Here is a 23,929-nt window from a genome sequence, read left to right as displayed (position 1 = left end):
GACAAAGCCAGGTCCCAGCACGCACTGCGCCCAGGACTACACATCCCAACATGCAAGGCGCCCACGTCTCGGGCTGGACTACATTTCCCGGCATGCTCTCCTGACAGCTGCTGGGCCTCCCCAGAGTCCGGAGGTCTGGGGGCTTCGCCAAAGAGGGGTCCATCTCTGCCGGATTAGGTTCCTTTCATAGTCTAAGGGTGGGCCATCACCGCCCAGTAGCCGATTACGAATGTTACGAGTTTCTAAGACATTCTTTTTTTCCAGAGTTATTAAGACAGCCGGAAGCCCCGGGCTAGGGAGGGCGGGGGCGGGGGTGGGTCAACCTGGCTTGTTAGAGCCAATGGCATCGCCGCGGCTGTCCTGCCACCATGGCAACGGCAGCTGTCCCCCGGGGACCAGCCACCCATTGGGTAGAATCTTTCGAGAAGGCTCGAGAAGGAAGCGGAAGTGGCACGTGGAGGGGCCGGTGGAGGCGCCGGTGAGTAAATGCCGCAGATTCTGGAAAGTTCTGATCAGTGCGATACATAAAGCTGAGGAATTGGGACCTCCCCTTTTGGGTCGGTAGTTGGGCGCCGGCGCCGGTGTGCTAGCGAGCGACCGAGCGAGGCAGTCAACCCAAGCTGTGCAGCGACCCGCGGAGGCCGAGCGCCGCGTTCTCCCGGGGCGGCTCTCCTGCCAGCGCCGCTGTTCCCGGGTAGCCGGAGGCATCCGACCGACCGACCGAGTGTCGGTCCGAGTGACAGAAGCGCAGTCGGCTCCGCGGGCAGGAGCCAGAGGAGGCGGCGGCGGCGGCGGCCGAGAAGGAGCAGCGCGCAAGCGGCAGGAGGACGCAGACCCAGACCCGAGGCGGAGGCGCACCGCGAGCCGGCCATGTCGGTGGTGGGGCTAGACGTGGGCTCGCAGAGCTGCTACATCGCGGTGGCCCGGGCCGGGGGCATCGAGACCATCGCCAACGAGTTCAGCGACCGGTGCACGCCGTAAGTGGGAGCTTGCGGGGCGCTGGGGACAGGTTCTGGGGCTGGAGAGCGCGGGGGACCCGGAGCTCGCGGGCGGATGGAGGTGGCGTGAGGAGTGGCGCGCCGCTCGTGGGGGCTGGGGAGGGGCATGGGCTCGCCGCCACCGATGGAGAGGAAGGGGTGTCTCGGGGATTCACCCGGGCAAGACAGCGCAGGACGAGTCTCCCGGGGTCGTCAGTTGGGGCAGAATTTCTCCTGGGGGCGGCGAAGCCCTCGACTTCGCTCCCCTGACTTGGCAGGCTGCACCTGGCTCCTTCCGCAGCCACCCCCGTTTCCCCGCCCGGCTTCTCGGTGCTAGCAGAGCCGCCCCCGGCTAGTCCTCCTCCTTCAGCGCCGATCTATGCACATCCCGGAGCCGCCGAGCCTTTTCTTCCGCATTGTGAATCTCGAAATGAACTGGAAGCTTCCAGAGCCTCTTTGCTGCTGCTTGGCCTTGGAGCCGGCGGTCTGTTGTTAGCGACCAAGAAACACTGCTGTGGAAGATTAACCCACCTCTCCTTACCTACTCTCTTGGTTGCTAATGTTGTTTATCTGAGTACCCCGAATCGTTTTTGAAAGATTTAAACGTTCTTTTTACTCGTTATCGGAGCCATTAATAAGAATTTTAGACGCAAGTTTTTCTTTCTTAATTAGTTTTGCAGTTGAAATAAGAGACAATAAAAATTGCATACTTCTGTGCCCAGAACTCCACGAGAAGGATGGATGTGTCTGGCTTAAATGTTAATATTCCACAGCAGCGTGGAGTGGGCAAGCAGAAACATTTAAAAGAGCATCTATTTCATGGGGCTGTTTTCTGAAGAAAATATACGCAAACATACCTGCATTTTTGCATTGATGAAAACATTTCCTTACTTTTCGAGGAAATTATTTTTTTTCCCCAAATGTTTTAAAGCCCTCCAGAGATAAGTATAAAATGAAACATTAAATCCAAGGGTAAAATGACTGACCTTATACAGTTATTTGCGGGCAGATGAATGTTTATTAAAGTGAATGGAAAATCAGAAGAAAAAAGCTAACTTTGCTGGTGACTTATTACCTAAGCAACCCACGCATGGAACTTTGCAAATCCATATACTGGTCTGTTTTTTTTTTTTTTTTTTTTTTTTTGCCAGTGCAGTACCTTAATTGTAGGTTAGTAAGAAAGATGACAGTATTTCAGGCTTTCATCCCTAGGTACAGTTTACATCTTTGTTCTCTTTGATCCAATAAAAGAAAGAATCTGTTCAAAGGCGAATGGGGGGGAATTGAGAATATAGTGACCAATGTACCTAACCAAAGACCACAGGTGTGGCTCTGAAAAATGTAACTTGAAGGTAGAATTGGGATTCCTTTTAATGTTTGTTCAGGTTGATTGTTGACTCAAGTGCATTGGTTACTGTTTATTACAATCAATTTGATTATTCCCTTGGAAAATGAGTAGATCCATTCTGCAAGGATATACTCTTGACTTTAGAATGATCTCGGTTTGGACTGTGCTGTAAAGGTCTGTCTTATGTTTGAATGTCTCCCTGGCTTTTCGGATGCTGTTTAGCACCTGGTGGAATAATCAAGGTCCAGGATGATTCTATTTCAGCAAGTTGAAACTTCCTCAGTATATTCCCATTTTACTCATTTACCTAGGTAGGAGTAAGTGTGATCCAAAATTAGATTAGATTTGGATTAGTAATGCACAGATTTCTCTTCTAATCCAAAACCTTAATCACTACCTCCTCTTCACGACTTTTCTTGATCTTGTTTCTGCTGTTACTATGCATTTCATTTCTTGTTACTGAGAAAGCTGTCTCATGGTTACAAGTCATTTTCATCTCTTCAAAGCAGATTTAATGTAACTCATTATTTAATCTTTTCTCTGAAACATTTATATTTCATTCTGCTGTGACTTTTTTTTAAGTAGAATTTTCCAGATGGGAACCTCTTTTGTGCTCTTTAAACTCCAGAGTCATAAACTTAGGTCCATTTACTTGGGTTTACATAAAAGCTTTTGAATCCTAAAGAGGCAGATGGTATATGAGGACAAAAATAGGTATGAAAGTGGCATTTAGATTGTACAGAGTTGGTGACTGTTAGAGGTCAAGTTACATTTTTTGTTTGTTTTGTATAGGGCCAAGTTTAATAATATCCTTTAAATATTCAAAATACTTTCAGAGTTAATGGTCAATTCTTAGTAATTGGGGACCACACAGATTATACTAGTACTTGAGGTGGGGAGAAATGTCTCTTGAGACATGAGCAGACTTGGGGCAGCAGGATTGCCACCCAGAGCACCAATTAAATGGAACCTTTCCCCCAAAATATACCCACACACCCCCTTGAGGAAATTTATATTAGAATTTTCCTTGTCAGTTAAAAATGTCCACATTTATGCTTTTTTAACAGTTTTGAAACATTTGGTTTTTATTTCTTCTAGATCAGTCATATCATTTGGATCAAAAAACAGAACGATTGGAGTTGCAGCCAAAAATCAGGTATGTTCCAAGAGAATTCTGATCCATTTTTTGAAAGGAAAATCTCAAGATACGTTCAAGAGTATGAAGTTTGCAAGCTTATCTGTTTTTGAGTTTTAAAAATATTATTCAGGTATTCTTTTGAATCCTTAGGTGATTATTTTCCCCTTGTGTTTCTTTTCTCTTGTTCTTTTGAGTGACATCTACTCTAACTTTCCAGTCTGCCAACAAGACACTTGAAATTTTTTGATGGCCATTTTCTCATGATGCTCATTTAAGATTTAAATATTCCTTTTATAGAAGAAACTGCTAAACTTCTGTGTTTAAAAGCTTTTTGAGGTTAGAGTGGGACTAGGAGAACTTTTGTCCAGACCTGTGCTCATATGGTAGCTATTTGCTACATATAGCTATTCAGTACTTGAAATGTGGCTGGTCTGAATTGAAATAGGAAGAGAATTTGAAGACTTTTCATCTCAATTTTTAAAAATCACCTGTTAATCAGTTTTTAATGTTACATATAAAGCTCTCACTTATGGTTCACATTATGATTCTTTTGAACATCTTTGGTTTGAATCCCTTGGGGATAGGGAGAAAATAAAAATATATGAAATACTTTTTCAGAGGCTTTAGGATAGAAAATGAAAAAATTCCTCTAAATACAGAAATTTATATTGCTAAAAAGAAACAAAGTCTTAAATCCTGAAATGTGTTTTAATATTCTATCAGGGTTATTAGGTTGGAAGAGATACATGATAGATAGGGGGATGGGAAATAAAAATAGTTACACAGACTCAAAATGACCTACTCAAAAGGAGAGGGGAACTTCAGTGGAGTACCAGTCCCTCTAAATGTTCCTGTTTAGGTTATTGATAGCCTAGACCTAAATTTCTGTTGCTTCTCTTTGGTTATGTGAGGAGAATCAGTTGATACTCAGAGCTGACTTGTAGACAACTAGTCATACTTCATCTCAGTTGTAGAATCATGAAGAATTTAAGGATGTAAACAAAGCTACTTTCCATAGTGTTTGAATTACTGGTACTGCCGCGCTGTATTTTTGTCTTTAAAAGTAGATCAAAGCAAAAAGTAAATGGTAAACTGTTTTAGTGTCTTCAAGCTAGCAGGAGTCATAGCTTTTAATCTTGTATTTTAACTACTTACTGTAAATGAGTTTCTCGGTGCCACCTTTGCATGAAAAATACTGTAAAGTAGGACTTTTTAATCTAGAGTTTAACTAAAATATTAAACCAAACAGTGGGTTAAAAAAATAACCATCTCATAACAATTGGGCATATTTCCTTCTGGTTTTCTTCAATTTCTGACCAAGTATTTCTGTTTAACCTATGTACCTAAGAGATGATGGGACTGTCTTTCAGTAAATAAGTTGCTAAAAGTAACTGACAAACATGCCCCAGTTGTGTAAGATAGTATGAATGTAGTCTCTTGTGCTTAAAAACTGTGACTCCCAAATGGAAAAAAATAAGCACATGCAGTTGAAAACATTGTCATTTTAAAACTTTTTGAATTACCCTAACTTACATCTTTTGTTATAATTAGCATTCCATACTATTGCCAGAAAAAATAGCCATCCATATATATTCTGGAGTAAAATGTGTATCCTGGTCTAATAAGACTATTAAAAAGTAAAACTTTTAATGGGTTACTGGTACTGTCTTGGAATTTATTTTGCAGATTTTAAAATCTGCTTTAAAGTCTGTTCTGACACTATAGCCCTCTTGTCTATTTTCCTTTAAATATTTCCTATAGGAGAAGAAAGTACAAATAAGCTATTCATCAATAGGAAATGTAGGGCCCTTATGTCCATACCTAGGGTTGATTTAAGGTTGTACAGATGGCTATCTGTAAAATTGCTGTGGATAGCAAATTAGAGCAATTTAAAATCTCAAATTTGTTTTGCAGCAAATCACTCATGCAAACAATACCGTATCTAACTTCAAGAGATTTCATGGTCGAACTTTCAATGACCCCTTCATTCAAAAGGAGAAGGAAAACTTAAGTTATGATTTGGTTCCAATGAAAAATGGTGGAGTTGGAATAAAGGTAATACAATTGAGCAACAATGGATTCCTTAATAGAAGACTGTTTAATAATTTATAGAGAAAGGTACTAACTTCTTAATACTTCCTCAGATATCTTAATTGGACAAGGTGGGGTATTTTTTGTTGTTTTTCATGTAATTCCTCTTAAAGTATAGTTAAATTATGCTAAATTGTCTGAGAATTATTCAAATGGTAATTACACTGCTATAACATAATTTGTGTTCTAACTTTTTGGCAATTGAAAAACTTTAGGTTTAGTTGATAGTGTTTAAATGGTGTTCATGAATCAAACAAATGTCTGTTCAGAGACAATCCAGCTGGAGTTTGAAGAGCAATAGTGTAATACAATCAGAAATCTTTTTTTAACTGCCAGCGGCATTCCTGTCTTGTGATCAGCAGACAATATTTATTCTAGTGATTCATCTTTTCAATGGAAATTTACCACCATCTATAATGGTTTGACTAGAACTTTGGGAAATCTGTCTTCATGGTTTTCTTATCCCATTCTCCTTTATTCTTCCTTTCTGAAACAACAAAATCAATACTTAATATTAGCATTTATCTTAAAGTATTAGAGTGTTTAAAACATTTTGTCCCTTAACCATAGGTAATGTACATGGATGAAGAACATCTATTTAGTGTTGAACAGATAACAGCTATGTTGTTGACTAAGTTAAAGGAAACTGCTGAAAACAACCTCAAGAAACCAGTCACGGATTGTGTCATTTCAGTAAGTAGAATTCAGCAAGGAATTGTGTTTTAATTTGCCTTCTATATTACTCTTAAGTATCAAGTGTGTGAAAACTGTTCATTGTTAGGGATCAAAATTCTGCTAAACTATTAATAATGTTCTGAACCATTTTAAAGTAGGTTTGAGTGGTATTTTAGCTAGCAGCTGCAAAGGTTTTAACTGGAGATGTAAAGCAGAAATCCATGGGGCATTTTTGAAAATATAGATAGTTCACGTATTGTAGCAATTAATTGCTACAGTATCAGACAACCTATGTACTTGCATGAAAGCTTTCCACAGGTGAAAGAACTCAGTTGAGAACCAGTGCTTTAGGAGTTTTAAACTGTAGCCTGCTGATGGTGGCAAAACCTAGATTTTTACTACTGGCAATCCGGCTAGCTTCAGTGGAGAGGAAGGTTATCAAAGAATACTTGAAGAGGATAAAAGTCTTTTATTTTGATACCAGAAAGGTATTTGTAAGTTCTGCTTTCAGAAATGATTAGGATCACAGGTCTGCTGTGGTTATGTTCTGCAGTAGGATTGTCTGTCATGGACTCCATTTCAGCATGGTCTCTGCATTATAGTGTGAGCTATGTGACTTGCCCAGACCAGTCAGAAGCCTTTATGGCAGCATATTCTAGGATGTGAAAGTGTAGTGACTAGAATTTTTCTGTAACACTTGAAAGACAGAAAGGTTTCTACCAGAGGACTCTATTGCTTAGAGTAATAATTATTAATCTCTGGTAAAAGTAAAGAGTTAAGTCTGTTGACTTAGTTGAGATATTTTTTTCTGAAACATCAGGGAATACTTGGAAAAAACGTGGACATCTCTTAAGTTTTCTATTAGGTATTTTCCTTTATTAGTGATATAAGTCACTTTATAAGTGATTCTATGAATGTATTGACTTTTCTTTCTTGCAAATGTCCTGGTTGAAATGTTGTCCTTGAAGACATCAAAAAGAATTACTTATAGCTAGAAGTATAAGCCAGTACCATTAGAAATTTCATCCTTCCCTGTTTGTGTTCTTTTATCTTTTAGGAACATCAACATGCTTTGCCAAAAAGCATTTTTGTAATCTTAACTGTTCTCCTGACTTAAAAAGTAACTCATAATCTGAAGTGAAGGGCAGTGGTATATGTTATATATTTAACATTGAATATTGGAATATTGATTTAGCATTGTAATTTCCAAATATTAGTAGAAGCTCAAGGCTAGTTTGAAAGTAGTATTTCATTCACTTAAGGTTTTCTATTAAATTTAAACTACTTTTTCAGTAAGTCTTATGAATATTCTTAATTTTCATTTCAGTTTAAAACTTGTTTATAATAAAGATGACTTTAATGTTATAATTTTGAGGCAATCTTTTCAAAAGTAGTTACTCTTTCTAAAAGTTAGGGAACTTGCTGGAAATTAAGTCTAAAGTTCTATTTTTGTTCTGGGACCTGGCTAGTCCTACTTAGTTGTTGGAGTCTGTGAATTTATTACAAGCAGTTGAGGAATTTAAATATTTTTGTGTTCTAGATGAGTTAAATGTTCTTTTTCTTGTTTATAGGTCCCCTCCTTCTTCACAGATGCTGAGAGGCGATCTGTATTAGATGCTGCACAGATCGTTGGCCTAAACTGCTTAAGACTTATGAATGACATGACAGCTGGTAAGAAAAATGTGTATGTGTAGAAGCGACAAAAACCATAAAAAGAGTTATGACACTCTGGGTGACATTACTAAACACTTTTTCACATAGAAGTAAGATTTGAAAGCAAAAATTCTTCTTCAGGTGCTTGTCATTAATGAGAGTTTAGTACTTTGTCAAATTTATGAATCTTTTATCATTAGAAAACTATTTCATATAAATAAATATAAAAATGACTGTTTAAAGAAAGTACTTTGTTTTTTGGTACCGAGCATTGAGTCCAGGGGCAATTGACCACGTGGAGCTATACTCTCTCAGCCCTTTGTATTTTTTATTTTGATACAGGGTCTTGCTTAGTTGCCAAGGCTGGCTGGAACTTGTGATCCTTCTGCCTCTGCCTCTAAATACAGGTGTTTGGAAAATAATGTATGGAGTACATACACCATGCCTGGCATATACATACATAACATACATACACATACATAAATATATGTTTAATTCTTTGAATTAGGCAGGTTGGATTTAACTGTTCCTTTCATTGCTTTTATATAGCTTCTATGCATCACAGCTACCTTGGGTACAAGTAATTGATTATGCTAAAATTTTTTCCTCATATTTCCAGAACTATAGTTAGGAGTTGATCATTTATCAGATATTGATGTGTGTTCTGCTTGTCAGGCATTGTGCTAGGTGCAGTGTATACTAGTAGTAGGCAAAGCAGTCACTGTTATTTCCTCCTGTATCAGTTCGTTACTTGATGAACAAAAAGGGGAAGGTAGTCAGTTTTTACAAACTTGAGTTTTCCGAATATTTCTAAAGTTTTTGAAAGGCTATTAGATATGCCTATTTAGAAGTACAGTGATTTCAAAGTTCAGAAAACAGACCCTTTAATGCACAAGTCTTCCAAAAATAAGAGGAACTACAGTTACTGTAATTCTTAACTTTTTTTTGATAAGTAATGTCACTACAGGTTGTGTTTAAAAGTAGATATTGTGTAATGAATCTGATACTGTTTATGACCTGTGGTTATACTTTATCTATGCCACCCATGTATGTAAACCCATCATTATTCTTCATGTAATGAGAAAGGATAAGCATTGTTCTAAAGTCAGAAGGAGAATAATAATTGATTCTAGGAAAGTCATTGTAAAGTCAAATATAAAAAGGGTTCATCTTAATTGCTTTAATTATAGTTGTTTTTTCTACATGTGTATTTTATAAGTAACAATGAAATACCTAAGAAAAGTATAAACCAAAGAATTGACACATACTTTATTTTTTGTAGTTGCTTTGAATTATGGAATTTATAAGCAGGATCTCCCAAGCCCAGATGAGAAGCCTCGGATAGTGGTCTTTGTTGATATGGGACACTCAGCTTTTCAAGTGTCTGCCTGTGCTTTTAACAAGGGAAAATTGAAGGTAAATGTATATTGGAACTGCGTGACCAGACATACCAAGTGTTAAATTTGTTGTGATTTTAAGCTAATGAGCCTTTAGACTATTAATAAAGAAAAGAACTTTATGTAAAGATGTTAATATGGAATTTGCTACGATTGATCTATGTAAGGTGAGGTAATGTCTTAGCATACTTTAAAAAATTTTTTGCTTTGGAAAGCAAAAGCTGCTTCTCTCTGTACATAGTCATTAAAAGTAAAAGAAGTGTCTTAGAATGTGGGTTTTTTTTTTTTTTTGTCTTAGTATTTTGTAGTTACATTACTTTCAGTTGACAGATTTCATGTTATTGTAATTTAAATTAGACGTTTTGAGCATATTAGTTTTGAGTTGTTTAAATATTTAGGATTCTAGTTGCTAATATGATTGAAAATGACCACATTGTTGTTTTAATTAATTTAGGTACTGGGAACAGCTTTTGATCCTTTCTTAGGAGGAAAAAACTTTGATGAAAAGTTAGTGGAACATTTTTGTGCAGAGTTTAAAGCTAAGTACAAGTTGGATGCAAAATCCAAAATTCGAGCACTCCTTCGTCTGTATCAAGAGTGTGAAAAATTGAAAAAGCTAATGAGCTCTAACAGCACAGACCTGCCACTGAATATTGAATGTTTTATGAATGACAAAGATGTTTCCGGAAAGATGAACAGGTGTGTCTTGAATTCTGCAGATGAAATCTGTGTAACTTCTTGCTGAAATTGTAGCCCAGGTGTCAGTTGTAGCTGGGAGTCTTGGCTTACATTTCAGGATCGTGTGCTACACGACTTGTGGCTGAAGAGTCAGTGTTTTATCACCATTAGAACTTAGGGGCACTTCTACAGAGAGGGTTTTCAAAAATATCTTTTCCAAGTGCTCTCATGACAAAGTGCTTTTGTTTTTTGTTTTTTTTTTTTTCTTTTTTCCTACTTTTTGGTAATTCTGGACCAATAATTGAATAATGGCTTCATAGATAATTTGATGTAAATGGAAATAAATATTTAAAGTAATGAGAATCAGATCAAATAAAACATTTAGGAACTAACATGGCAATTATAAGAATATAAAAGTGATTTCTTCTAATAATAACCATAGATGTGATTTTCTTCCCAGTTCCTTTTTTGTACCTGTTTTATATTTTTACAAAGAACAAAAGGTTAAAAACTACAGGAGAGTTCAGCTTAGGGTTTATCTAGGGTATTTGTGGAAGACAGAATGAAATTAATTGACTTGTAGGAGTCACTGTTTTAAAAAGGTGGGGAGCAAGATGGTATTCACCATAAGATAACTTTTCTAATGATTTTATAAAGTGTTTCTCTCATTTGCTAAGGTCACAATTTGAAGAACTCTGTGCTGAACTGCTGCAAAAAATCGAAGTACCCCTTTATTCATTGATGGAACAAACTCAGCTCAAAGTAGAAGATGTGAGTGCTGTTGAGATCGTTGGAGGTACTACACGAATTCCAGCTGTGAAGGAAAAGATCGCCAAATTCTTCGGAAAAGATATTAGCACAACGCTCAATGCAGATGAAGCAGTAGCCAGAGGTTGTGCACTACAGGTACTTCCTCAGCCCTGCTTTCTCTTGGTGTGCATTCCTTAAACAGTTCCCAGTTGGTACTCACCACACTGGTTAATTTAATAGAGCCTCATCTAATTGAATTGCAGAAGGAAGTTACTTTTCAGTGAGTCCATAGGCTGTGAAGGAGACAAGGATGTTCAAATCTGGAAGATCCAATGAATTTGAGATTAGAACTACTAAACTGGTGTTTGTCCATCAAGAATAGAAAAGACATGTTTCTGAGGGGATCACAGAAAACACAGCTGTAAAGCTCTAATTAGCTGTGTGGCAGTGACAGTTATTGTAAAGCACAGGAGGGAATTAAATCAAATGTCATAAGGAATTGATATTCCAAATGGTTTTAGAAAATAGATAACCCTCTTGCACCCCAAAATTGATGTTTTTTAAAATATTTTTTTAGTTGCAGATGGACAGAATATCTATTTTTATGTGTGCTGAGGATCAAACCCAGTGCCTCACACATGCAAGGCAAGCGCTCTACCACTGAGCTACAGCCCAGCCCTGCCAAGTTGCAGTCCAAAAGCATAAAGTTAGTTTGGTGAGGCAAAAGCACCAAATCTAGACCTTACTAGTGAAAATATATATGTATGTAAGATATTAACAGTATTAATAATCAAATAGTTTTCGTTTGTTTGTTATTTCCACACTCCCACAGTGCTGGGGACTCGAACCCGGGCCTCCAGTATGAGAGGCAGGCACTCTACTAGGTTGGCTACATGGCCTGCACTTCAAATAGTTTTAACTAAAGTTAACATGTTTTAACTTGATACGGTTAGGAGGTTTTAGTACATAAAAAATGAGACTGTGAACAAAGGTCTTCAGAGTGACTTCCCTTTAATACTTATAAAAGGAAAAATAATGTAGATATTACTTAGTAATGATATCCTTTGTACTGTTCTAACATGTTTGGGATTTTTGTTCTTTTTCAAACTTAATAACAGACTAGGCATTCTTAACTAACTGATTCCCCTAAATGTTAGAAGTGTCTGTCTGGTTTTCTTAAAGTTTTTTTGGCTTCTCTGTGGAAGGATATCATACTAATTAGATAAATAGTTTAGTCATCTATATGTGATTTTATTAACAGGAACCTTCCACCTGATTTGGGTGTTGTTGGTCCCACTTTTAAATTTTATTAATTTCATTTGTAAAACTGCTTGAAAATATGAACATTTTTAGTTTTACCCTTTTCAGTTTTGTTTGTTTTGTTTGGTTCATCCTGGTGCTGGGGATTGAACCCTGGTGTACTCTGCCACTGAGCAACATCTGTAGCCCTATTTTATTTCATTTGGTACCAGGGATTGAATTCAGGAACTTGACCACTGAGCCACACCCCCAGCCCTCTTTTGTATTTTATTTAGAGACAGGGTCTCACTGAGTTGCTTAGCACCTTGCTTTGACTGAGGCTGCTTTGAACTCTCGGTCCTCCTGTCTCAGCCTCCTGAGCTGCTGGGATTATAGGCTGTGCTATCTCACCTGGCTAGCCCTTCTTTTACTTTGAGAAAGATTTTCACTAAGTTGCCCCAGCTGGCCTCAAACTTGCAATCCAATCCTCTTAAGTAACTGGGATTACAGGTGCATGCTACCGCTCTTGGTCCCCTTTTCAGTCAGTTTTTTAAAAACATTTGAAAAGTAATATGGACAGAATTGTGTGTGTTTACACATTACAATGTACATGTACACACATTCAAAAGCAAAACAACTTATAAATAATTGACATTGCAATCAGCAAGGCATTTCTGGAAAAAGTGATTTTTTTACTAAGCCCATGAAGCTTGGTATTGATAAATAATTACTGTCCTAAGATAAATTGTATGATTTTTCTTTCTAACTAGTGTTTGGCATGATATTTGGGCAGTAAATAAATTATTTGTGCTTAAGATGACATGTGCTGTAAGTAGTTTTTGAATTTCACTTAAAACCTGCCCATTCCATTAGAATCGAATTTTATATTAAAAGATGAGTGGAAATTAATCATGTGCTCATGATAATCTTAATCTTTTTTTCTTTCCCCTCCCCCAAGTGTGCAATCCTTTCCCCAGCATTTAAAGTCAGAGAATTTTCCGTCACAGATGCAGTTCCTTTTCCAATATCTCTGGTCTGGAACCATGATTCAGAAGATACTGAAGGGTATGTAGCAGATACTGTCTTTAATATATAAAAAGTATAACTTTTTTGGTAGAGTGCATACCTGTGATTTTTCAACAACCAAACCTATCAAAATATTTCTCCAGTTTTGGTACTTTGATAAGATAGAATTGATAGATTTTAGAATGTCTCTTTTGTGTTTATAGAGCACAGGAAGGTAACATCCTTGACCTCTTGAATGTCTTTCCCTTCTCTAGAGTTCATGAAGTGTTTAGTCGAAACCATGCTGCTCCTTTCTCCAAAGTTCTCACCTTCTTGAGGAGGGGACCTTTTGAACTAGAAGCTTTCTATTCTGATCCACAAGGAGTTCCATATCCAGAAGCAAAAATAGGTAAGTAGTTAATTCTGTATATTTTGCTCTTTGAGTTGAAGACTTAGCTCACCGTTCAGTGTAGAAACTTGAATTTTTTTCTTATTCTTGGTAATATTGAGTGGAAGATAGTTCCCTGTGAAAACATGTTCTGTTTAGAGTCATGGTGATAGAGAGGTGTCTTCATTTTACTGATGACTGCAGTATACAGATAAGGTGACTTGCAAATTCTGCTGTCACATCCAAGTAATGATTTAGGAACACTCCAGTCTTTTCTGATGTAGACCATACTGCAAAGGATTACTGGCTACTTTTACTGTTAACCTTTCTTTTAGGTGAAATTTATTTAAGGATGACACGTCCCAATATAAAATGTCACTGAGACCATTCAGAATTTTGTATTGTAACCCTTTCTAGAGTTGCATTTTTCTTGGGAGATTGGACAATGTCCATCCACTTTTGCTCTTAGTAGTTCCCAGATTGCAGATAAAATTCACAATATTGCCAGGTCCTTTTTAGGGTTTCTCCTGCCCCCATCCCTTTTTATAAAGAAACTCTGAAGGATCCAACCTGATCAGTTGTGTTTTGTTTCTTAACTAATTAAAGACTAAAGTGTTCTGACCCACAGTTTGTTTTATTTTTAAACAGTTTTCACAAATTTACTGATAGGAAAATAGCTTGAAATTATACTGTAAGATTTTGGTAGATTGAAATCTATGCATTGATTCTTCATTGTGCAAAAGATAAAATCTAACCTCTAAATTAGGCATGATGTCTTATTTTTCTTGTTTATCCAAGCTGAAAACTTTGTATATGTGTTAAGAGCCATCTTATATCCCACTCTCCTGAGAGTCTTGTTAGTTGACTGAGGGTAAATGCTGTTTCTCTAAATAGATCATTTGGCAATTATTTCCTGAACTAGTGATGTGACAATCGAGGTCTAGTCTGATGTCTTTCACTGACCTGGTAATTTAAATTTGTAAATTTGTAAGACTTGATTTTGTAAAGATGTGGTTGGCACCTTTAATTCAAGACTTAACTAATTTGGTGCTTTGCCCAGAATAGCTTCAAACTACTTCTCAGTAGTTCAGTGGTATCTATAATAATATTATTGCTAGAGATGGTAAACATTTAGTACTTGATTCTGTAGTAAGTGCTCATTTAAAAATGAACTCAATCCTCAGAAGTTATAGATGGTTAGGTAATTTATAGCAGGTCACACAACCAGGATTCAAGTCTGCACTCTTAACCATTACTAAATAAAGATGTGGAACCATTCTGTTACATATAATAATTTCAGGCATTAATACAGGTTTTTGCTTACTTCCCTTATTTAAAACAGTTTAAAGTGCTTGGTTTTTTAATCAGAAAAATAGTATTCCCTAAAAGACTTCATTGGATTAAAAATCAGCATGTATGTTAGACCTGCTGATAATTTTCAGATCTTATTTATGCTTATTCATCTATAGAAATTGGGTAGAAGGAGGTAGAAACTGCTTTTCATTATTATCTTTAAACCCAGTATCTGCCTAAATAGCCAAAAGAATACCTTCCCTTTGAAGGTTCTTGTGGTATTTATTAAGACTAATCCCAAGAATTGTATGTATGTGGTACAATTAATAAGAGTATTTTGAGAGTGTATTTATGGTATACCTTGTAAGTTAGGTCAAAGGAGAAGATTTTGAAATTGTAGTACTTTTAAGCTATATTTCTTTGCACTTATCTACTGTATAGAGATTTAGATTAAACTGTAAAATTGTCTATTTCTTTTTGTCCTAGGCCGTTTTGTAGTTCAGAATGTTTCTGCACAGAAGGATGGAGAAAAATCGAGAGTGAAAGTCAAAGTGCGAGTCAACACCCATGGCATTTTTACCATCTCTACAGCATCTATGGTGGAGAAAGTCCCAACTGAAGAGAATGAAATGTCATCTGTTGAAACAGATATGGATTGTCCAAATCAGAGACCACCAGAAAACTCGGATGCTGATGTAAGTTAGCAGATAAATCTTTGCATTTGAATATAGAGTTGACCTAATTCTAAGCTATAGAAGAAGAGTTAAAATGTTTTTCTTCATGAATAACTTTGATCAGAATTTTGTGTAATAATAGTTTGTCAATTTATGGTAATATTCAAGAATTTAGTGTATTATGATTAAATTCTTTGTAACTGGATTTAAAATGACTGGTATATAATTTAATTATTGTAAAGTTCCTTAGATTCTTTAAGACTATACATTAAGTCAAATGTTGACTGATGGTTAGGAAACAGACTACTATGTAAACTATTTGGCAGAATTGTAAAGCTGGGAAAAAAAAATGTTTTTAACTGTATGGCAAAGTTGACTTTAGTGTTCCAGAACTTGTTTATTTCTGGGCAGAAATAACTTTAATGAATAGGCAGTATAGTGTTTCGGTTAAGATATAAGATAGTGTTGGTATCCAGTGGTCAGTGTTAAATCATTCCTCAACAGTGAAGGAACATCTAAACCTTAGTTGGAGTCTCATTAAGAAATTCTTTACAGTAATGAGTTGTATGGCTAGCATCATGTACTTTCTCAGTCTCTTAGTACCTTTTGGACATCAGCGGTGCCTTGCTTCTCAGTACTTCAGTGTCTGCTTTAGATTCTTGAAAGAAAAATAAGAGTGACTTCAGGGTGAGATAGAAAACTAACTCCCAAAGATCATAACAAGCACTGATTGTTTGGCGAAGGGGCTGCTAAAAAAGATCAGAAAACTTGTAGGCTTCATTTTCCTTCCCTTTATCAGATTTTTAGTCAGGATTGTTAATATGTAGCTTTTATTCATTATCCTAAGATCCTTTGAGGTCTAAATATCTGAATCAGAAGATGAAAGTGGGACAGAGAGGGTCTTGGGTATCTGTAAGCTGAAGTGATAAGCCCTGGAATAACTGATAGTTGGTCATTTTATGGAGCTATTTAATAAATGGAAATGGAGGTAATGGCAATGCATGATGGCTGCTGGTGAAATTAGGTTTTTGGAATCTTGTTGCTGGGAAAGAGGCCTTGAGTGGTAAACCTGTTGCCTGTGCTTCTGAGAGCTATTATCTGTACCCATTTAGGTGAACATTTCTTAAAGGGGAGTTCTTGATTGTCGCCATCAGTCAAATGCTTAGCTGTGTTACTTAACTGTATTAACCACTGTCATTCACAGAATTTCTTACAGGTTAAAATTTTCTAAGAAGTTTTTGGGTATTTTGTGTTCATTTTGCTTTTATCTAGTACTTTTTCTGCCCACCTATTAAGAGTTCAGAAATTGAGTGTACTGTCTTTGGTGCCCTATAACTTTATAAATTTATACAAGTACACCTGCTTTCTACATCCTTTGTGCCTGGGCTTTCATTTCAGAAAAATATCCAGCAAGACAACAGTGAAGCTGGAACACAGCCCCAGGTACAAACTGATGGTCAACAAACCTCACAGTCTCCCCCTTCACCTGAACTTACCTCAGAAGAAAACAAAATCCCAGATGCTGACAAAGTGAGTGACTCTTCTAGTTCATTCCATTAGACAATGTTGCAACGTGATCGTTAATGATATTAAGTTTGAAGTTTCAAGAGCAAGCTCCAACTGATTTTATTCTATGTAGAATTTTTTTTCTGTTCATTTTCTGTGTTATTCAGCTAAAACCAGTTATAGAGGTACTCAAGCTCAGCTAAGGAAATTAAATATTCTGCCTTCGACGTGAAAGCGTCTCTTGATTAACTGCCACTCCAAGAATCAAGAGACTAATGCAAAGTGTTTGTTGTCTTTTAAAGGGCAGAGACGTATTTGCTAGTGCCAGAGACAAAAAGATACATCCCAGTGTGGTGTGATCAATCTCACTTGATTTAATCAGATGATAAATACATGGGCTATAGGAGTTTAGTTTTTTCCTCCTTTCACGTCATCTGTCAAATATAAGTAATTATTGTGGTCTGGTAAATAACCAGATTGCATTTTCAAAGAAATTATTCTTCCTTTCTTCCACAGTAGGTATCAGAAGCTAAATTAAATAGTGGTGTAGTGTCCCTTGAAAAATCACAGCTTCTAATCAAACCTTTCAGGCTCATAGTCAGATGGATATCGAGAAGTTCTCATTGTTAGCTCCTCACATGCTTTTACTTTGCAGAAGTTCATTGTCTGCAGGTAGCATGTAAATTATCAGTCTGTCAGAATTGCTTATAAGTAGTTTGGTTTTTCTCTCTTTCTGAAAACAAGTTTCTTTTTCTTTTTTTTTCTTTACTCAGGCACATCACAGAATTGTTGGTAGGGGTCAAGATGAATTTTATGTGAATTAAGAGTTGCCAGTTTTTAATTTGCTGTGATTAATCTCCAGGGCTCCTAATATGATCTATAGGTTCTGGCTCTGATTTCCGAAAACTGCCTTCTTTCTCTTCTGATAACAAGTCATGTTATGATGGGTGGTTATTTGGAAAAATAGCTACTTAATTTCAACTAATCCCCTAGGTTTAGGGTTACACGTTAACTAACTTGTGCTGATAGTGTCAGTACTTGTCTAGAATAGGCCATTGGATAGAATCTTGTGTTCTTAGTGGTAGGTGGGGTCACTAGTTTCAGCTCTTTAAAACATTATCACACTCACTTGGATTTCCTCGTCCATTCTGTGTTGGGATACCATTTCATGATTATCTTGGTTTCGTCGGTAGTTGGTGTAGTTTTGTACTACCTTACCACTGCCATTTGTGTCCTGTCATCTATTTTGTTCCACAAGTATCTGTCGCATTCCTGTGTCTTGCCAGGTTTAGGTATCATCTGATTCATTTTTCTTTCTTGTGGATCATGCTCCCTCAGCATGCACACTGCAGTGGTGGGTTTTCACATCACCAGAGGGAAGAAGACCTAGGGACTACAGGCTAGCTGACTAGATCGTCACTAATGATACAGTTTATGGCACTTAATGGATAAGTGATCTCTAAGGAATACTAGACACAAGGCTGGCAGACGTGTTTTGGTCCCATCTCAGTAATTTTAGTTCAGTTATTGAATGTCCTAGTCCTGGTTTCTTCAATAAAGTGCTTACCATTTTAATATCCTTTATAACATGAATCATGGCAGCGATCATTGTGCCTCATGGGCTGTGTTCTTCTCATTTTTCCGATTCTGTCCATTTGGAATACATGTTGTGCTCCTTGGTTATCATCTAATCTGTTTTATGGCCAAGTCTCCTCAATTGTGTTGTCTGTCATTTATGGCAGGAAATGTGCTGTGCACCTGAAGAAATGGAAATACATAGAAAAGGCTTGGAAAATTAAATGCCACAGGAGATACTTCTTTAGCCCTGTATTTACATATTTTAAAAAACCTACAGTGAATTAACGGTTACCTGAAATGCTTGGGATATTGGATTTTAGAATTATCTGCAATATTTCATATACATGATGAAATATTTGGGGAATGGGACCCCAGTCTGACACTAAACATATGTTTTGTACCCTTTGTATGCATAGCCTGAAGATAATTTTATATACAGTGTTTTAAGTGCATCCGTTTTGACTGACCTGTCACATGAAATCTGCTATGGAATTTTCCACTGTGGCAGGCATCATGTGGGTACTGAGTTTCAGATTTTGAAACTTTTCAGATTAGGGATGTTCAGCCTATATTATTTGCCTCATCATCCTATTTGCTACTTTAAAACTTTTTGAAATTTCTTTTCACCTTGCAGAATTGTTTATAAGAAATCACATAACTCAAAGAAAGGTAGTGGAAATAATGCAAATGTGTGTCTATATGTAAGAAATTATAAAAGGCATTCAGTGTAGTGCTAATACTGGGATATAGGAACCAAAATACATGTTAGGAATTGAGTAAATCCTAACATCTAAAAAGTAAAGGTAAAAGTTTGTTACTGTCAGATTCTAGACTATAAAGTTATTGATAATTTAAAAATTTTGACTATTTGAATTTGCAAACATGCTTTAAAAGTAAAGATCTATGAAGAAAAGCATTAACAGCAAAGTTTAAGAAGAGAAAAATATCCTGGAGATTCTATAAAGGAGAGCATATTTAAGTTTAATTGCAGCCCTGAGTTAAAATGGGCAGTTGGGAATAGATCATCTTGACGATTTTAGGGATTTTGTGTTTGTCTTAAATTATCAATAAGTGTGATGGGTTTTTGCTTTTCAAGGATTAAGAATTTTTCCATTTCTTTTTTCTATCCCTCTTCCTAAGGCAAATGAAAAGAAAGTTGACCAGCCTCCAGAAGCTAAAAAGCCCAAAATAAAGGTGGTGAATGTAGAACTACCTATTGAAGCCAATTTGGTCTGGCAGTTAGGGAAGGACCTTCTGAACATGTATATTGAAACAGAGGTAAGTACTAAATAGTTTTGATTTTGGAGTATACATATCTGTTTTGGTCCTGTTACTCTCATTTCTAACTGATAAATGCCTCTAATTCTTTCCCATATCCCAAGTTTTATATGGTTTTAGGGGTAGGATGAAATAAAAATGAAGAATTTTTCAGTTTAATTCATATCACTTGGATTGGCTTTTATAGACTTACTTGAGGGCTCATGGGTTGTTCTGCTGTAAGAGTGCCTGTGTTCTTGTGAAGAAATTGGTTGAGAATATCTTAGCATAGGGTGCATGTAGCACAGTGGAGTCTACTCTGCACTAAATAACTCTTACAACACATTGTGCTTTTTTGTAGTCTGAAACTCCAGGATTATATGTAATATGTAAATAATATGCCCTTTTTCTGAGTTGGGAACATCATGTATAGAAATTTGTAGTAAATTTACATCATGTAAATTGTAGTCCATTTACATTTTTAAATGTATTACAAAGTGGTGTGATCATATACATTGACTGGTGTTCCATCAAGGTACAGCCATGTGCTTACATACAGGAAGACAACATTGTATTTATTATATGCTAAAATGGAAACACCTTCACAGTACAGTCTGGGTCAGGGTACTATAGCTCAGTGGTAGAGCACTTGATTAGCCTGTGCAAGGCCCTGGGTTCCATCTCTAACACCACAAAAATAATAATAACTATTATTAACTAGTTAAAATTTACTTGGTTTTTGGAAGATTATAATAACCTTTTCTGTTTGCTGACAGGGGAAGATGATAATGCAGGATAAATTGGAAAAAGAAAGAAATGATGCTAAAAATGCAGTGGAGGAATATGTGTATGAGTTCAGGGACAAGCTGTGTGGACCATATGAAAAGTTCATATGTGAGCAAGTAAGTTTTAGAGCTGTTTCATTCAGATAGTCTTCTGTAAAATGTTTATAATCAAATTTGACATTTATACTTGTAGGTTATGTAATTTGAGCTTTTTGAAAATAGAAAATAATACAGAAGTAGAAATTATATATAAACAAAGTTGTAGAGAAGTGAGGTTCAATAAGAAAATTCTTGTTTTCAAAGGCCTCAGACCTTTTTTGTTTAGTTTTTAAATGGTGCTGCTCTCTCAGCAGCCTTCTGTTTATCCCATAAGACTTGCTTAGCCGTTCATGGTGTTATCAGGCACCATTGCTCTTAGCACTTTACCTTCTTCCTAGTCAGTGTGGCACTGAGTAAATCCCAGAAGCACAACCGTGAAAGATGAGACTTAAGAATAATGTGTAGGGGTTAATCCTGAAGTTAAAGATCGTTTATATACTAGTTGGAAAGTCTGTGGGTTTTTATAATGTAGTTCACTTCTTGGCCCTGCCCTGGCATTTTCTGGGGTTTTTATGTTGGGATTCTGAACTAGGGATGACCCAGCAAGCTATGTTGCACAAGGTTAGAAGTACATAACTCATAAGAATAGGTTGGTAATGGTTTTTTTTTTTTTTTTTTAATGTGTTTAGTGATTCGATTATTAATGTATAGCTTCCCTTTCAGTATTTGATAGTTTGGGAAGTGAATAGGAAATTAATAATATAGATGTCCTTGTTTTGGAGAACAAGAACATAATTGTTCATTTATAACCAGAACATTTCAACGTATAAATTGCCAGAAAGCAGGCTTCTAAGATACAATATGTTAAGTTAGGAGAAGGGTTACCAAAAACACTGAAAAGTTCCTATGTATCCAGACAAAGAAGCTACAGAAAACCTGTGAGTTCCTTATGTAAAATATTTGGAGCTAGTAGGTACTTAAAAGAATGTTGTTATTTTTCGGAGAAGGGAATCTAGGCTAACTAGAATGCCTTCCTAGATAAGATAGCTGATTGGTGTTCAGTATCTTAGATGCTTCTATTTTATTGTAAACTCCTTAAGTGAGAGTGCCTCTAATCTTGTCATGTTTTCCATATAAGGAACATCAGAATTTTTTGAGACTCCTCACAGAGACTGAGGACTGGCTTTATGAAGAAGGAGAGGACCAGGCTAAACAGGCATATGTCGACAAGTTGGAGGAGTTAATGGTAGGCTCTCCTCCCCTAAAAAGGTGGCACTTGTATGTTAAACAGCAGATGTTTAAAGCATAATTATACCACACCTCTTAATTTATTGTATTTTATATTAGAAAATTGGCACACCAGTTAAAGTCCGATTTCAAGAAGCTGAAGAACGGCCAAAAATGTTTGAAGAACTGGGACAGAGGCTGCAGCACTATGCCAAGATAGCTGCTGACTTCAGAAACAAGGTACTCCATCTTTTTGTGCATACTAAGGAATTAGCCCAGATTTTAATAAGCTAACATTTAGGCTGAGGAATTTTCATCAATGATTAAATATTCATAAGTGAGGAAGTTTTGGTATTCGATACCAGCAGTAGATTTTGAACCTCATAAAAACTTGGGTCAAATTAGATGTTTTTCACTACTAAAGTATTTAATTTTACAGTGTAATTTTTTCTATTTAGGATGAGAAATACAACCATATTGATGAATCTGAAATGAAAAAGGTTGAGAAGTCAGTTAATGAGGTAATGGAGTGGATGAATAATATCATGAATGCTCAGGCCAAGAAGAGTCTTGACCAGGATCCAGTTGTACGGGCTCATGAAATAAAAGCAAAAGTCAAGGTGAGTGTTAATGTCTCACATGTACTACTGGATTTTCTTATGGACTCAATTTGAATTCATAGTATAAGACCGACTTTCTTAGTTCTTATGAGAGGAAGACCAGCAGTACCCAAGTACATGCCGTGTATCATGGGTGCTGGGGGATATGGAGTAGGGTCAAGAAGGGTTAGGAAATTCCGTGGAGAGCGTGCAGGTAAGTATACAAAAACTTTCTGAGAATCAGAATGCCCACTTTGCTTTTGATTAGACTGTGAGCTGTGGCTTTGGGCAAGTATAATAAAATGAAATTTTTGGATGAATAATTGGAGTTCATATAAAAATACTGGGTCAGGTATATGGAGAAGTAGTTGAAAATGAACTGATTGGGTCTGAGTAAGGTAAATCTGATGATTTTTTTTTTTTTTTTTTTTTTTTTTTTTTTTTTTTTTAAGGAATTGAACAATGCTTGTGAACCTGTTGTAACACAACCAAAACCAAAAATCGAATCGCCCAAACTGGAAAGAACTCCAAATGGCCCAAATATTGATAAAAAGGAAGAAGATTTAGAAGGCAAAAATAATTTTGGTGCTGAACCTCCACATCAGAATGGTGAATGTTACCCTAATGAGAAAAGCTCTGTTAATATGGACTTGGACTAGATGACATTAAATTGGCTTATTCCTTCTATTAATGAGATATTTTTGTCATAGTATGTGATTCTACATAACATACTGAGACTATTTATATTTTCTTTTTTAAGGATGTCTAGAGATTTTGTGTATTATATGGAAAAAGAAAAAAGCTTAAGTCTGTAGTCTTTATGATCCTAAAAGGGAAAATTGCCTTGGTAACTTTGAGATTCCTGTGGAATTGTGAATTCATACTAAGCTTCTGTGCAGTATTACCATTTGCATCACTGAGGATGAAACTGACTTTTGTCTTTTGGAGAAACAAAACTGTACTGCTTGTTCAAGAGGGCTGTGATTAAAATCTTCAAGCATTTGTTCTGCCAAGGTAGTTTTCTTGCATTTTGCTCTCCATTTCAGCATGTGTGTGGGTGTGGATGTTTATAAACAAGACTAAGTCTGATTTTATAAGGGCTTTCAAAAATTTATTCTGTCCAATAGAATGATTTTGCTTTCATTATTAAAAATCCAGTGAATAACAAAAGCTAGTGAAATGTGTTAGCAGCATGCAAAACAAACTTTAAAATTATCTCTCTCATTATACAGTACATTGTCATGTGAAGGCGTGATATGGAAGAAATGTTGATCCTGTTGTAACTGATTGTGAAAACTTTATGAGCTTTAAAATAAAGTTCATCCTATGGTGTCATTTCTAAACTTTCTTAGTTGTGTCACTGACTTAAAAATGGGGTAAAGGAAGAAAAGTATGAATTACTATAACAGAAGCATAGTTCTTAGTATGACTATTTCTCTTTTAAATGAAAATCACTTTATCCTGCAACAAAAGTAGTATATGTTTATCATATTCAAGATTTTTTAAAATACAAAGTGATTTACTTTTTTGATGGATATTGTACTTGATGGTCATTTTTTGTTTTGTTTTGGTACCAGGGAATAAACCCAGGGGTGCTTAAAGTCTAAGCCCAGCCCCAGCCCTTTTTTTACT

General features: G+C 36.5%; 1 protein-coding gene across 3 annotated transcripts; it reads left to right on the top strand.

Moving 5' to 3' along the window:
• Nucleotides 1-368: 368 nt before the first annotated feature.
• On the top strand, nt 369-23,640 carry Hsph1 (heat shock protein family H (Hsp110) member 1). 3 transcript variants are annotated; one of them, XM_047553031.1, is made up of 18 exons: nt 369-478; nt 3,424-3,481; nt 5,378-5,518; nt 6,125-6,247; nt 7,801-7,900; nt 9,165-9,298; nt 9,734-9,978; nt 10,635-10,863; nt 12,905-13,011; nt 13,227-13,360; nt 15,119-15,327; nt 16,705-16,836; nt 19,531-19,668; nt 20,424-20,549; nt 21,610-21,717; nt 21,819-21,938; nt 22,157-22,318; nt 22,750-23,640. In XM_047553031.1, the coding sequence occupies exons 1-18, from the start codon at nt 369-371 to the stop codon at nt 22,954-22,956; spliced, it is 2,583 nt and encodes an 860-aa protein (XP_047408987.1). In that variant the 3' UTR covers nt 22,957-23,640. The 3 variants fall into 3 exon arrangements, with proteins under 3 accessions (XP_047408987.1, XP_047408986.1, XP_047408985.1); XM_047553030.1 differs by lacking the exon at nt 369-478 and adding an exon at nt 552-977; XM_047553029.1 differs by lacking the exons at nt 369-478; nt 16,705-16,836 and adding an exon at nt 727-977.
• Nucleotides 23,641-23,929: the final 289 nt, after the last annotated feature.

The sequence above is a fragment of the Sciurus carolinensis genome, chromosome 5 (assembly GCF_902686445.1).
Source record: "Sciurus carolinensis chromosome 5, mSciCar1.2, whole genome shotgun sequence".
Taxonomy (NCBI): domain Eukaryota; kingdom Metazoa; phylum Chordata; class Mammalia; order Rodentia; family Sciuridae; genus Sciurus; species Sciurus carolinensis.
Note: the sequence above shows the minus strand (reverse complement) of the source record. Positions and strands in the feature narration are given on the sequence as shown.

Excerpts from the sequence above, each read along its gene's own strand:
- Hsph1 (XM_047553031.1), top strand. The coding sequence starts at position 369 with ATGGCAACGGCAGCTGTCCCCCGGGGACCAGCCACCCATTGGGTAGAA. Across the intron at positions 13,361-15,118 it reads ATATCCAGAAGCAAAAATAG|GCCGTTTTGTAGTTCAGAAT; the intron begins GTAAGTAGTTAA and ends TTTTTGTCCTAG. Across the intron at positions 20,550-21,609 it reads AAAAGTTCATATGTGAGCAA|GAACATCAGAATTTTTTGAG; the intron begins GTAAGTTTTAGA and ends TTTCCATATAAG.